Source organism: Athene noctua, chromosome 14 (assembly GCF_965140245.1).
Source record: "Athene noctua chromosome 14, bAthNoc1.hap1.1, whole genome shotgun sequence".
NCBI classification, from domain to species: Eukaryota; Metazoa; Chordata; class Aves; order Strigiformes; family Strigidae; genus Athene; species Athene noctua.
The window spans coordinates 7645454-7660417 of record NC_134050.1 but is presented as its reverse complement, the minus strand read 5'-3'; the positions used below and the strand labels follow the sequence as shown (position 1 = coordinate 7660417).

General features: G+C 44.4%; 1 protein-coding gene across 1 annotated transcript in view; it reads left to right on the top strand.

Annotated features, from left to right (window-relative positions):
* Positions 1-14265: 14265 nt before the first annotated feature.
* SLC6A5 (solute carrier family 6 member 5) overlaps positions 14266-14964 on the top strand; it is a 29572-nt gene continuing 28873 nt past the window's right edge. The window contains exon 1 of the mRNA XM_074917797.1: positions 14266-14271. Within this exon, the coding sequence (XP_074773898.1) occupies positions 14269-14271 (3 nt within the window). The 5' untranslated portion in view covers positions 14266-14268. The remainder of the gene's footprint in view (positions 14272-14964) is intronic.

Sequence of the window (14964 nt, the reverse complement as noted above, 5' to 3'; positions counted from 1 at the left end):
GAGTGGTGATCCAGTTTGATGATGGTTTAGGTAATTAAGCTTGAAATACAAGTAGGATTCAGTAAGTAGAATTGAACTTTGATTAAACCTTCTGATGGGTTATGCAAAGAGAAGAGCACTGAAGAGAGCGAATTTCTTAATAATATTGACTTCTGTCACAACACTGGACGTTGTTGAAACAAGGTCTACTCAACTGGAAAATTGGATGTGAGGAGGACTTCTCTGCAACTCCAGTGTTACAGCTGCACTATACTGCTTGCTTGTGAGTTGATACAAACAAAGCCTTACACCGAGAAGATAAAGCAGTAGGAAACCTGGGTCTTTTGCCTCATGTTAATATATGCATTGATGTTAATTTTGGAAGCATTCTGTGTTTAGAACATTCCCAGCTGCTTTATCTACGTAGACCCCAAAATAGATCTAGCTTAGAGAATAACAGATATCACATATTGTTCCTAGAGGTAGAAATATGCTCTTGCGATTGGTTTGCATGTAAGTTTGACCATTTTGGGGGTACCAGATGACAATGACCCTGGTCTTTTTTACTTGTCACCTAGAACAAACCAACACCTCTTGCAACCGACAGCAAAGAGCAGCAGGGAACACATTGCTGTCTGAGGAAAATGCAAGATGGGTGGTTTTGTGGAAAAATGCACGTGCCAAGGAAGGTTCATGCTGTCAGAAATGGGGGATGTAGAGGGAAAAATGGCAAGCTGCTCCTTTAACAATCAAACCATTCAGCTGTGATCAAAATTTTCTGAAGTGACTAGCAATTTTATTATTTCTCTGTTGAAACTGAGATTTATTTTTTACAAGAGTTTGTTTTTCTGAGAAGCCTAAGTGAAGGCCCCTTTGTATTATCTTAAGTGAAAGATAGTTTGTTTTATCTAAAACAGACTTCCTGGATATTATTTCTTCATAATAACTTCATCTGTTTTAATATTTCAAGTATCATGCTTTTTCTTCCTATATTTAAAAAAAAAAAAAAAAGACATGACATGCTATAAGGGTATAAGGGCAGTAGTAAAGTCTCGGGTTTTTATAACTTACAGATTGCTTTTTAATCCATTATTTTGGTCAACTCTTAAAACCTAGGAGTAACATGTAGCTAAGAAATATTACTATGGAGTTAGGGTTGTAGTTCAACCCATCCCTTAATGGAATTTTGTTTTTCACACGACTATTTATTTTGATTCAGATGCATCATGCCTGACTTATTCATCCATATGACAGTTAATTACTTTTGAAGTAATTGAGACATTACTGAAGGGAGTGGGTAAGAGAGCTGTCAACAGGAACACCTTAGCAAAATCAACACTGTAAGATCATGTTGTCTGTTTTTGTAGTTCCCATCTGAAACCCTTTGATCAGTGGAATAAACAAACAATGCCTGAGCTGTATTGAGTCTCACCATTTCTCTGTGCACGTGCATTTATTCCTAGCAAGAAATTGTCTTTAGTCTACAGAGTTGGGAAAGTTCTATAAACTTAGAGGAGAGTTCAATGGAGTTTTGTTAAAATACTGCTCTTTCCTATGCCTGCCAGAACACGGTCATTTTTCCTGAGTTCCGGCATTGCTCCTCTAGGAGCACTGTGTGCTTGAATGTTTTCAGTAACTTCATGTGTTGGTACATCTTGTTACAGCACTGGGAGCATAATGAGAGCCTTTCCCATTAGTCAATATGCCCAGCTAATATATTACCAGTACTGTAAACCTTGTTTTCAGTAGGTCATTGCTAGTTAATGTATTTTTCAGCAAATTTTGTTGTTGCCAGCCATATTTTTAAAACACTGAAATGTGCTGATCCTTGAGGACAAATACATATTTTCAAATCACTTTCCCCATCTGCATTCACTCTATTTGATATGTGCAGTCTTCATTATTTGGGGAAGGAGGGGAAGTGGTCCAGGTAGATCTATCATGTACTTTTTTTCATAAAATATTTTTAATACACAGTCTTTTTCTAGAGTACCTCACCTCTACCTGCTCTTCCCTGCTCTCCGTAAAGAATAAAATCTTTAGTTAGCCAAGCATAATTTGCCTTTTCTGTAGAATTGAAGCAGAACTAAGGAAAGGGATTTATAAGCCTAGCTCATAACAAGAGTGTAAATGGTAGGGGAAAGTTAATAAAGGCAATAAAATACCTACTTCAAACTTGGTCTCGTTATTGTCTCAAATTTCAGTTTAGTTTAAGAAAACATCAGCAGATCCTATGAGGTTTTCCTGTCCATCACAGAAACTTCTGCAAGTCTTATTTCTTTTCCCTCTTCACTCCTGCCAGCCTGTTGCAGTTTACACTGTGAAGCTATTTTTCATGCTCAGTAGCATGGAAACAGAAGGGAGAGCATGAGCTGTCACCTGGAGGATTTTTATAGGGGGTTATGGGTCGATCTGATGAAAGGCCAGCTGTAGATAGTGCAGATGACACTTAATCTTTTAGTAGTACAACCTCTGGACTATGGTTTGCACTAGCTTGCTTACCTCAGGCTGTGTGGGATTTGAAAGGGATATAAAAACTTGCTATAGGTGTCAATAGTATTCTGGCTCTACATAAAAGCTTTCTAGGCTCAGTATATTTGGTGGTAATTACACCAGAAGTAAATGCCAAGCATGCACATATTCCTCTTCCTCTTGCCTGAGACTGTGCAAGGTCCTCTTGCCTGTTGTAACTCAATCTGAGTTTTGCGGCAGTTTATGATCTTGCTAGGAAAAAAAAAAATTTAAAAAAATTTAAGAGATCCTGGGTCCACCCTGTTTGAACACTGCTGACTCTCAGTCGATATCATGAGCTGCTGGTAGTTTCCAGGTCACCCCTGCAGAAGAAACAGTTCTTTCTGGGCTTTTTTGCTGCTACTCCTTGCAGTACGTTGATTTCCAGTCTGGTTTTCGTTGCTTTTTTTTCCTTTTGTTTTCTTTTTCCTGTATCTGACACATGCTCCTAGACTTTGTCTCAGTCAAAATTACATTAAAGTGTATGTTTGGATGCTCCTTCACTTTTTTTGAGGGTTCTTTGCTTTTCCTCCTGATCAGGGCTGTCTGATACCTGGAATTTACCTCTCTGTCTGCTACCGATCAAGCAGACTTGGTTTCTTTATGTCTGAGATGAAACCACTAATAATTGTAAATCCCAGCAGGAAGTTGGAGAAAGGAACGTCTGGCCAAGTTCTGTGAAATTCTTCAGGTTAGTCTCCAGACCTCAAAATCTATTTCATTTTTCTGTCTACATGTTGCTCAAATTTGAGTAATGATGTGTTGCTTGAAGATGAGCGAATTGGGTAGAAAGAGGCAGAAGTCATCCTCTAGGATCAAAGATGTCTCTGTGTTGTCTGTTTTGTGACAATTCCTGTAAAGTAAGGACTGCTGCTCTGAAAAATTTCCTCTGACATAGGTGAGATGAGAATGCTGACACTGAAGTAATTGGTTTGTCCAGGTGGATATATTGCATACCTCTGTGCAGGCATCAGCTGTCTCCAGTGTTTGACCATACAGCTCCCCATACCATGCAAGACCCTAGTTTGAATGTCCCCATGGCCCTTTCCTCGTGGGGGACAGGAGGGGTGACAGCACAAGTAAGTCAGCCCAGCTCATCTCCTCACCTGGCCAAATCCCACCCCCACGATGAGGTGACAGAACTGAAAAGCAAAATATTTCCACTGTCAAAAAGTCTCTTCCGAGCATGTCATCTTACTAAATATGTCTTTTCTATCCATTTGCCCAGTTACAGTTAACGGGGGATGTGTTTATGATTGCAGGAGAGATGTTGTTGTCACAATGCAGGAGATGCAGGTATGTGAATTATAGGTTTCCCTCAGAGTTTTGGATCAGCTTGAAGAGAACTGAGGTGTTAGTCTCAAAGCAGCAGGACAAAACATTTTAAGCCAAAAAAAAAAAAAAAAGAGAGAAAGGAAAAAAAATGCTTTGTAGTCTCACTCAGTGAACCACTATACTTGAAGCCCATAACCCAAAAAGCTGCAGTTCTGCAGTAAGGATATCTGGAGATGCTTAGGTGCTGTTTCAGCTAAATCCTTAATGTGCAATCTCCAAGAAAGCAGAATTTGATGTAATATCTTGCTTCCTTAGAAACTGTGCAAGGGGGATTGAAAGTAATCATAACCCCTCCATCCTGTCTTGTCATGGAACAGAAGAGTATTTAATTCTGCTTTTTGAGACGTTTATTTAAATGTTAGGTGTGTCTCCCATGAAAATAATTGGAAGTTTGCATAGAAATATCAAAACTACTTTGAAAAGTATTATGTTTAAAAAAGTTTCGTTAATGGGTATTTATGATTGTCTTTCACAAGTAATATGATTCTTTTGCTTTTACAGCACCTGAAGTGGAAAACACATATGCAGAGGTGCATGAAATATGAAATCCATCACCACCCTGCACACCAAACCAATGGTGCCAGTCACACCCTTGGCACCAAGCAAGATTCTTCTACATTTAGAATAAAATCTCACAGAAAAAGTAAACCTCATGATATATAGCTATAGTAAAATGAAAAGTGTAATAGCAAGGGCAACTGTATTGGTAAAATACAAGAATTAGGCTTCAAAAGTGTGAAATTTGAGTTATGTTTAAATAATATATTTAAATAATATGCAAACTGGCAGCTGCAATGCATATGCCTACCATTGTCCCAAAAATTATTTGCTTTTAAATCTGCTAAATTCAAGCTGAAAATATATACCTTAGTTTTCCGACTCATGTTACTACACATCTTAAAAAGGCAAGTATCAAAAATAATTAAATTAGAGGAGGCGCTTGTTTATATGACTTTAATAGTTTCATTATAAAGTTTTGAAGTGAGATGGATCTTTAAGATTTCTAAGGAAGATAGGCATGTAACTCTGGTGGGTCAACCTGGGCTGGACGTCAGGTTCCCACCAAATCTGCTCTATACTCTCCTTCTCAGCTGGACAGTGGAGAGAAAATATACAAAAGGCTCATGAGTGGAGGGTAAGGACAGGGAGATCATTCAGCAATTTGTCACAGGCAAAACAGATTCGACTTCAGGAAAATTAGTTTAATTTATTACCAGTTCTTCCTGAACTGCTCCAGGCTGGGTCCCCCGCGGGGTCACCAGTCCTGCCAGCAAACCTGCTCCAGCCCGGGCTCCTCTCTCCGTGGGTCCTCAGGTCCTGCCAGGAGCCTGCTCAGCGCGGGCTTCCCGCAGGGTCACAGCCTCCTCCCCAGGGGCTGCCCCAGGGGCTGCGGGGAACCTCTGCCCCTGCTCTGGGACCTCCTGCCTCGCTGACCTGGGTGTCTGCAGAGTTGCTCTCCTGCCTTCTCTCTCTTGACTGCTGTCTTGCAGCAGGTTTTTTTCCCCCCTCTTAAATACATTATCCCAGAGGCACTACAACCGCCGCTGATGGGCTTGGGCTTGTCCAGGGCGGGTTCATCTTGGAGCTGGCTGGCACTGGCTTTACTGGACATAAGGGAACCTTCCAGCACCTTCTCACAGAAGCCACCCCTGTAGACCCCCCACTACCAAAACCTTGCCATGCAAACCCAATACACTAACTTAGCTGAAACCCACGGAGCACTGTTTAAATTCTAACCACATTTGGAAATCTATAAATGCATTAGAAGTTGTATTTAATTTTATGTTTGTAGCTAGAGACGTGTAAGTGTCTTGGGACATGATGTTTCAGGCAGAGATGGAACGACTGCAGTGAGTGTGGGTAAACAAGTGTGAGCTGACTGCTAAGGAAGCAATGAGTAGACTGAGGCAATTTATCTCAAGGTAGGGAAGAGTAAGGGAGATGAAACTTTAAATATGACTTAGAAAAAAACCCCAGAAGCCTCCTCTGAAGAGGAAAGAAACCATTTGCCTTCCATACCTGCAATGAGTAGAGCAATGCTGATGGGCTTTCCCTGAATCCAGAGAGTGTGAGTGGGAAGGGTTTAATTCCTTAAACCTGTGCAATCTCGTGCTGACTGCCAGTATAATAATTCATACTCATACATTTGCCTAAAATGAAGATGGCTAATATTTTATTTTTTCAAGTTATGTACATAAATGCTTTCATCTCAGACTATTGGCCTTCCTACTGAGAGGTCACAGAGGGGATATATAAGCCAAAAAGTATTGCTGACAATTTTTTTTTTCCTCTTGCTAAGTATTTTTTTACTGAGAATGAAGTAGGTTAATGTCAGAGTAGCTTCTGGAGAGTAAAAGTTTTAAGTCCTTGCAGTCAGACCTGATCTCAGAAGAATAAATTGCTGAACAGGAGGAGAGAGAATGGAGGTTACTGCCTCTGCTCAATTCAAACGCTCAGTTGGTCACGGGGAGGCTTGTGGCAGAGCTAAGCTCCAGTCTCACGTCATCTCTGGTAGGTTCCTTCCCTCTCCAGTTTCATCCACTGCCTGTCTGTGGTGGGTCTTGTCTGCTTCTTCAGCCGCAGATGTGAAATTATGGTATTGAGGTATATTTTGTTAAGTTCTTTGCAATGTGATGAGAAAACATCCTCTGAGTGTCACTGATAGTTGTGGATTCATTAGGAAAGAGTAAAGAAAAATTAAATGAAAAAGGTACTCAGGAGAAACTGGCTATTGAAATGGCTCTGGTGGTTTTGGTTTGGTTTTTTTTTTTTGCATCTCTTCACATCTCACAAGTGTAGGAGTGAGCAGGGAGGCTTAATAAGAAAATGGTCTTGACACTGAAGTCTGGCTTCAGTTTCCCATCACCTTGAATTTTTCCTATGACCAAAGCATTAAGTATATTTGGAGGTCAGTGTTGAAACTACCCAGAATTTCAGAAGATGGACCATGGGAATTACAAAAATGGTCATATAAACCATGAATCTTGTATGTTAGGAGAGCAGTGTCATTCTAATTGCTTGGAGATTTATGCTCAAGGGAAGGCTTAAACCTGCTTTCAGTATATAAACTGGTAGAAGTTTACTTGCTTTTTCTAACTTTTTAAGCAGTTCAGTGTGTTTGTTTTAAATCCAGTGCCCTATTGTCTTGGGGAGTAAATAGTATTTGTAATTTTTTATTGCAAATATTGTTGGAGCTGTCTCTTCAGAATTAAAGTTGAAAGTATGCTGCAAATCAAGTCTAGTTCAGCATGACCAGAAAAAGCACTGCGGGATTAGAGAGCATAACCTTGCACTTAGTGAAGTGCAGACATTATGGGATTATGGAGCTTTGACTAACAGCTGAAAAGACTTTGAATAACAGCCACATGTGTACAAACTGTAAACCAGATTCTCTGCTGTGATGCCAGCCCCTTTGAGCCATCTGACGGTGTAATGGAGCTGAAAAGTGGCTGTGTAATATATCCCTATCTTCTGTTCCTCGACCACGGGGTAGTTCCCAGCTGCCACAGTGTTGGCAAACCCAGCTCTCTTGTACCCAAGGCTTAGACCCCAGAACAGGGACTCTGCCTGGACTCACACTGGGAGTCTGCTAAGGAGGATGTGATTAGGTGAAGCGTTCCCACCAGTATATTCCCACAGAGCTGTTCCAAGTACACTGGGACCAGTTTGGTTCAGGAAAGGGAGTTATTACTAATGTTCTCCAAAGGGGTGTACCAGTGAGAGAAGCTGTAGCTGAAAATTTGCTCTTGGCGTTTTTTCTTCAGCCAAAATTGTTAGATTTAACTTATAACCTTAAAAGTTCCCTGCTCCTATGAATGTCCTACAATCCACTCGTTGATTTAGACTTACATCCCACCAGTGGGCTGACTTATCAACCCTGAACAGATGGGTTTCTTCATCTGGCACTCTGCAAGACGACGTGTGGGATTTTTTCATGCTGACGGAGGGATCACAGCTTTGTTATCTCTCTATGACAGTCACCATACCCAATTCACTAAGTATTGGGGGATTTCCCCTATCACAGTGAATGAAGAAAAAAAACCGAATGCAGAGCACTCTGGTTTAAACAAACCAAGAACTTCATATGAGAGCTCACAGAAAAAGTTTAAGGCTTGCTTTTTTCTTTTTTCTTTTTTTTTTCCGCAGTCAGAAGTCCAAATTGCTATCATGACTTGCCTTCTGAAATGCCGAAGTAGTTACATTAGTATGTTTATTATGTTTTTTCCGTAAAATGGGACTATGTAGTCAATGTTGCTGACTCCTGGGAAAGCTCCTGTAACCTCACAGAGGTACATGCCATGATGTTTTATTCTCACTGATTTTGACTCAACAGCCAAAATTGAATAAGGCAGTGAGTGAAAGGTGTTAAAATGAAGTGGTTATCTGCTAGAATCTGGTATATTTTCTGTGGGATGCTCATGGTGTTCTCCCAGGGCATCTGCCTAGAAAACCAACTTTCTCTCATTTTGTGATATTTGTGATACTTTCTTTCCAAATTTCTGATCAGGACCTCAAACTTTAGTGTGGTATGTTCATAGTAACAAGTGACAAAGATACCACAGTTTGGAGAACTACTCTTTTCAGATAGTGTTTAGAGTGTTAATCTTTATTAAAATTGAAATTTAGCTGAGTTGATGCTTCATGGCTGAACAGTGAGGCTGTGTGCTCCTAAACTTTCCCACTTGCCAAGCAAAAGCAGCTTGCAGGTGGTTTAGACACCTTTCCACAGGTGACCCAGCCCTGTGAACATGCTGAGGTTCAGTGTCCTTCCATGTGCAGATCCTTGTCCCTGTCCCCCTGCCCTGCTGTATCTGGTATCGGGGCTGCTGCCGTGCTCTTCTCACAGCCAGGATCTGCTTCTGTTCTGGTCTCTCTGTCCCACGGTTGCCACAGCCACTATCCATCACCCCTCTTAGATTTGTGCCAAGATTGAGATAAAGCAACCTGGTTGCTGACCCCCAGAAGCATTTGGATCGCTCTACAAAGCACTCCTTTATGTGCTGTTCCCGCAGCTCTCCCTGCACAGACAGAGGATGTGGACGTGGATTCAAGGAGGCTTCCTTGTCTTTTCTCGGTGCTAACCTTACTTATTAGAAGAAACTACTGCTCTTAATCCAGTTTTCAGCACCACTAGTTCAAAAAGATGTATTTTTATCTTATTTGCAATGCAAACACAGAGTCTTACCTGAACAGAAGTGTTAAATTCAGTGACTGGGCTAGGCTGAGTCTGGAGTTTACTGTGGCATCAGAAAAAATATCCTTGATTGCACATGAGTAAATCATGGAAATGTATTTATAGCTCTGAATGGCATCTGCTTATAATTTTTCATTAAATGTACACTCATTTTTTTAAGCCATGTCTTATTGCAAAGTGGAGGTTCAGACCTGTGGTGGTTATGCCCTGTATTGAGATTATGCCCTGTGGTTAAGGCAAATGTCTGGACGAATGAAAAAACATGTATATGTGGGTTAAATAGCTGTTAGGAGCATAAATGCCTGGCCAGTGGTGCAGAAATTTTCTCCAGATGCTTCTGTTTCCACCCACCTGATCCCCCTTTCTTTTAATTCTCTATTTGCAGTGGTCTCCTCTGAAGGAGTTAAGTCTCTCAGGGAAGCGACTCCTTTTTACAATAAGGATACCAGACTTTGGCAATTATCTGAAAATCCGAGAGCCATCCTGTGAGTTATGTGGGCTAAGGCAATTGGAAGCAAACTCATCAGAAAGTGTACAGTAAAGCTAATAAATAGCAGGATGAGCCCGAGGCATTTCACAGGAGAAAAATAACAGGTAATTATCACCAGAAAGATTTTACAGTCTCTTCATTATCTGGACATAATTAACTGAGAGAGGCAAAATATTGCAGCCTGATAAGGTGAATCTGTGCTCTGCACGGGAAAACTGTTCAGTTGAATTAAGGCTATAAAAATTCACGCATATAGATAGAATGGAAAAGGAAATAAAAGAAACAGAAGTATCACTTCGCAGGATCTGGCTTATTGATACCTGCTTTTGCTGGGTTTGATTTCTAACTCAGCGGAGTGAATACAATATTGTTCTTGGCTTGGCGTTATGTATGGCTACGGGGAAATCATTAGAATGATTTAAAACCCCTCTTGGTTATAAGAAGAGCCATAATCTTTTTCACACCTATATTAACGTTTCCCTGATAGCCCAAACCAGGAATTTCTCCGCAAGATGTCCAAGCCCTGGGTGAGGGGCAGGTTTGTTGAGAGCTCGGCATCCTCAGAGAGCCGGTGGCGACCTGCCGGGGCTGCCAGACTCTCCTCGGCTGCACAAAGGGCTCTTGGCACTTGCTGGGGACTTGCCCTCTACTCAGTGTCACCAAGCCATGAGCCTAACGAGCAGATGAAAACCACGTTTGAGTGCAAGTCCAGCCCGCGAAGTACTTGGTCCGGACTGAATCAGTGCATTTCACAGCGAGCGTTTAACATCTCTCTAATCTAATTACCTTTAACACAAAGGCTATTCGGTCGCAATCGTAACGGGGCATTCCCCGAGGTCTTCACACCTTTCCTCATCTTTATTATTTGGATCTGCCTTTTAGCTTTAAGGGAAAAAAAAGAGTTTAAATGGCCGTTCTCTGTGGAGAACTCCCACCAAAGCGGCTTGCTCTGGATTTGGCAAGAAAGCTCCGTGCCAACCAAAAAAAAAAAAAAAAAGTGAGACCAAGGAGAAGAGAAGGAAACGGCCCGTGCATGAATTAGTGTACTGTGTGAATTGCTTGACACAAGCTGATTTCCTCTTCTAAGTGAGGACCCCGGGACAAGCGGTGACTTCAGAGTAGGGCACTGGCGGAGGTTGCCAAGGCTGCGGCTGGAAGTCCGGGAGAAAACGCCGGGGAAGAGGGTGCAGTTTCCTGCTGCGACCGCCTCCAGCCGTTTTAGAGAAACTTTCCGGGAGGGAGGAAAGAAGGAGAGGAGACAGATTTCAGACCAGTAGCTGCAATGCTTGACCCAGGCATAAAGTAGCCCAGCCGGGGGATTTTACGCAGGGATGGGAACAGAGTGGGTGTCTGTCGGAGGGGGGGGGGGGGGGGGGGGGGTGGGGTAGGGTAGAGGTGTCATCGCCTGCTTTTGTCGTGACTCGTTTTTTTTCCGCTGAGGCACGGCAGGAATGCGGCGTAAAGGCAGGAAAATGCCTGTTATGTGGGAGGGGGGGACGAAGGGGCACCCCCCGGGCCAGCGAGTCCCGGCACAGCCCGTCCGCGCTCCCCCCGCCCCCCTTCTTTTGCGCATTTGCTTATCCGCAAAGAGGGGGCATGGGAAGAGGAGGCACGGCGAGCAAAGGGAGGGGGGCAATAATCAATTGCTATTTTTCATCTTTGACAAAGTAATTAAGGCGGAGGCACTTGTTCGGCCGCTCCGCAGGGCGCGGAGGGCACCGCTTTGCGGGTAGCGCTGCCTCCGCGGGGGGGGTCACCGCAAGCAGGCGGACCCCGAAAGGGGCAGTTTCAGGGAAGGGGTGGCGTGGGGGGTTCCCTTTTATTACCACCGTGTCCCGGAGCAGCCGCCCGCCCTCCCTCCCTCCCTCCCAGCGGCCCCGGGGGGCTGTGCCGGTGGCCAGGGCTTAGGGCAGCGGGCAGGGACCCCTCCAGGCAGGGAGGGCTTATATCGGGGGTGGGTGACCCCCCGAAATAGGGAGAGGGTGGGGTGGGTTAGGGGTGAGCTGCAGCCGGGTGCTTTTCCTTACTCCCTTGGGTACCTGCGCGGGGCGGTTCGCCTCCGGGACCGGCGTGTGGGGGAGACGATGAGAAACCAAGAAAGAGCTCGAAAAAGCCATCTTAATGAACGTACTGGCAGTTAACTGGGGCGTTCAATCCTCGCATTGGAGGGCTTTGTTTTGATTTTGAAATGAACCATAACTCCAAACTAGGAGTTTCGGCCAAGGGCAGGTGTCTGAAGTGTGAAAGCCTGTGCGAGAGGAGCCGGGCAGGAGCGGCGGGGCTCCGGGGGAGCTCGGCTTTGCAGTCCCCAGAGCCGGCGGGAACGGGAAAGTGTTTGAAATCCGAGCCGTGGTTCTCCGTGGGTTTCCCTCTTGTCCAGGCTCCTTGGCTCCGGTCCTCACCGAGAGCGCTCTTCCCCGGGGTGCGGGTGGAAAAGGGGTGTTCTTGCCGTTCCTGAAAGTAAAGGAGATCGATTTCTCTTTTACAGGGGTGAAACTTCGATTTCACGTTTCAGTGCTGATGGAGAAATCAAAAATATCGCTTAGAAAAGAATGTGAAGAATGAACATTTTCAATTTTCTGAAAAAACAAAGTAAGTCAACCTTGTGAATCTAGAAGAGGTTTGGGGGCCTTCGCGACCAAAATACTTCTTGGACTGCTGCTGCCTTGTCGCTTTTAATTTGGTCCGTGCTTTGGAGGCATTAATGTAACCTGAAGGGCAGCATAACTGAGCTAACGACCCTGCTCCCTTCCCTGGCTCCCAACAGATAGTTCTGCGGCTGGAGGGTGCGTTGAGAAGGAAACACTGCAAAATACTACAGATTTTTACCCCCTTCCCCAATAAAACTAGCTTCTGTGTGTGCCCCTAGATTTCTGAATGGATCAAGGGGGAGAAGGTCGTCGAAAAGATGCAGAAGAGTGTATTTGAAGAGGGGAACAGACAGCAGTTTACACACAGTGTGTATGAAGGTCTTTATGTGTAAAAATAATCCGTATTTGCGTATTAAATCTATATACCTATAGGATAGGCAGGCCCCCGTGCTTGACTATGTTCGAATCAGGAGCATAATAAGTTAACGGTAGCTGTGTTACAAACATGCTCTGAAGCCTTGCTGTAAGGCGAAAGCATTTTTCATCTGGAGGACAGGGCGATCTCTTCTGCAAAAACCGATTTTCAATGTTCTGCTCTGCTGGCCCCGATCTCCTTGGCTTTCGTGGCGCTTTAAATAATTCTCGCAGGTGGATTTCTGCTGACATCCGCAATGAGCAGGTGTAGCGTCAAGGCGCTGGGCTGAATTCTAGCGGAGAGGGGCACCTCCGCAGCCCCACCTGCGCGCCGAGCTGCAGCCTGGCGGTACGGGCAGCTGCCTGCAGTGGAACAAAAGCTCTTCAGTCCCCTCAAACTCGCAGCTCCTGACGGCACCGGGCAGCCGGAGGCTTTGCAGAATTGTCTGGGCTACTGCGAATTTTTGATTTACTCCGTCCGCTGAAACAAACGGTGGTAACACGTAAAACCAAGGACGTACAAGGAATTCATGTGGTGCGGGCGAGTTTAGCCCCCTCCTCTCCTCCCCTCCCCTCCCCTCCCCCGAATAGGCGCACACTTCACATCGCTTACGCTAAAATATAAATACTCTCAGGAGAAGCTGACGCTAGCAGAGTGTATGCGGAGGAACAGCATCTCTGACGCTGAAACAACCGGGAAGGTTGCTTAGGGAGCATCCCGATTTGCCAATAAGCTTTTTTATTTTTGTCAGTGTGAGCAAAGTTACCTTGTGCGCAACAAATCTTTGAGCGAGACCCTCAAATAGCAGATAACGCTTACGAGAGGTGATTAGGGGTGAATTACTTCGTTGCTAAAACGATTCTGGATTAACATCTGATTTTTAATGATGAGTAATTCCTCCCCCCCCCAGTTCTCAAATTTAAGTGCTTTGATGGGTGTAGGACTAACACCAACACTTGACTGCGGTTACCTTCATCTTTGCTCCCACTTAACTGTTCTTAAGATAGTTTTAATGAAAGATAAGATGGATTTATTGTGTGTATCGTTTCAATTTAATTAGGGCTGAGGGTTGCCCCCCACGAGGCACAGTAAAAATAGACCATATAGTCTTGTGTGGTGCAATGAGATCTAGAAAGACACAATTAAAATGTATTTGTGTTCTTTATACACAGTGAACTTCTCTCTTTGTGTATAGGATGTGGATGCATATCTATATAAATATATATATATATAAGCTCTTATAACGTCTGATCCACCTGTGAACTGGAGAAATGCAGGGAAAAAAAAAAAAAAAGAGAAGAATCACACTACAATAAGAGGGAGGGGGGAGGGGGATAGAAACGGAAGGTTTCTCCCCATTTCTCTCTTGCTTTGGGTGCAGTAGTACGTGTTTCTCACATGTTCCCTCTAATCACCAGCAAGAAAGTTCTGTGCTCTCGCTGGTTTTGGTTTAGTAATCAGCCCCCATATGAGTCACACGGAACACGCAATCCCACCGCCGCGTGAGTGACAGCTAGCCGGCGCTCTGGCTTCTTGTTGTCCCTTTAAAATCTGAAACCAAGGGTAATGATTTATCAAACTCTTATTATCAAGAAAATGTCAAACGAAGGGCACCTTGCTATGCACTGACGCAAACCCAGTCTTTCCCAAGGAAGTATAGAAAGCTTTGCTCTCGGCTGGGCAAAATCCATTCTGTCAGTCGCCGGTACCGCTGTTTTTACCTCTACCGAGTCAGTCTGTGGCTGTTTAAGACATGGTGAGTGCTTGATTTCTTCTCTTTGGTATTGAAAAGGGCTGAGAGGGGAGGCTTCGTCGTTAAATTGGGGGTTGGACCCCTCGTCCTCGCGTCGCTTCTCTCTGTCGGTGCCTTCCTCGTAGCGAGGGAAGCGGTGCCGGAGGGGGAGCTGTCCGCGGTGCTGGCGGAGCTGTCCGCGGTGCTGGGGGAGCTGTCCGCGGTGCTGGGGGAGCTGTCCGCGGTGCTGGGGGAGCTGTCCGCGGTGCTCTCCGCGGAACCAACGCGGGAAGCCGCCCGCGGACCGGGGTAGGGCTTCTGCCGGGGAAGGGGGCACGGGGGGGACGGCGGTACCCCGAAGTGCGGTGGGAGAGTGACCGAGTCCTTCCAGATCTTATCCCTGGTGCGGGATTAAGACGAAGAGAAAAGTTGCGACAGAAACAGCGATGGGTAGTTTTTGTGAAACCTTCTTCTACTAAGCAGGTGTATTTTTAAAGCTCATATTAAACTGATGGAAAAGGTAGGGTTTGTCTGTGGGTTAAGGTATAAAAAGAAGACACGTTTTAAATTATAATTTTAAACTGGAGGGAAAGGCGGGGGAGGATGTGGGAGTGTCGTCAGTAATCTGTTTAATGAATAGGGAATGCTTAAAAAAAAAATCTTTAGAGGAGCGCCTGTCACAAACATAAGAAAAAGAATAAGGAAAGCCAGCTGTTA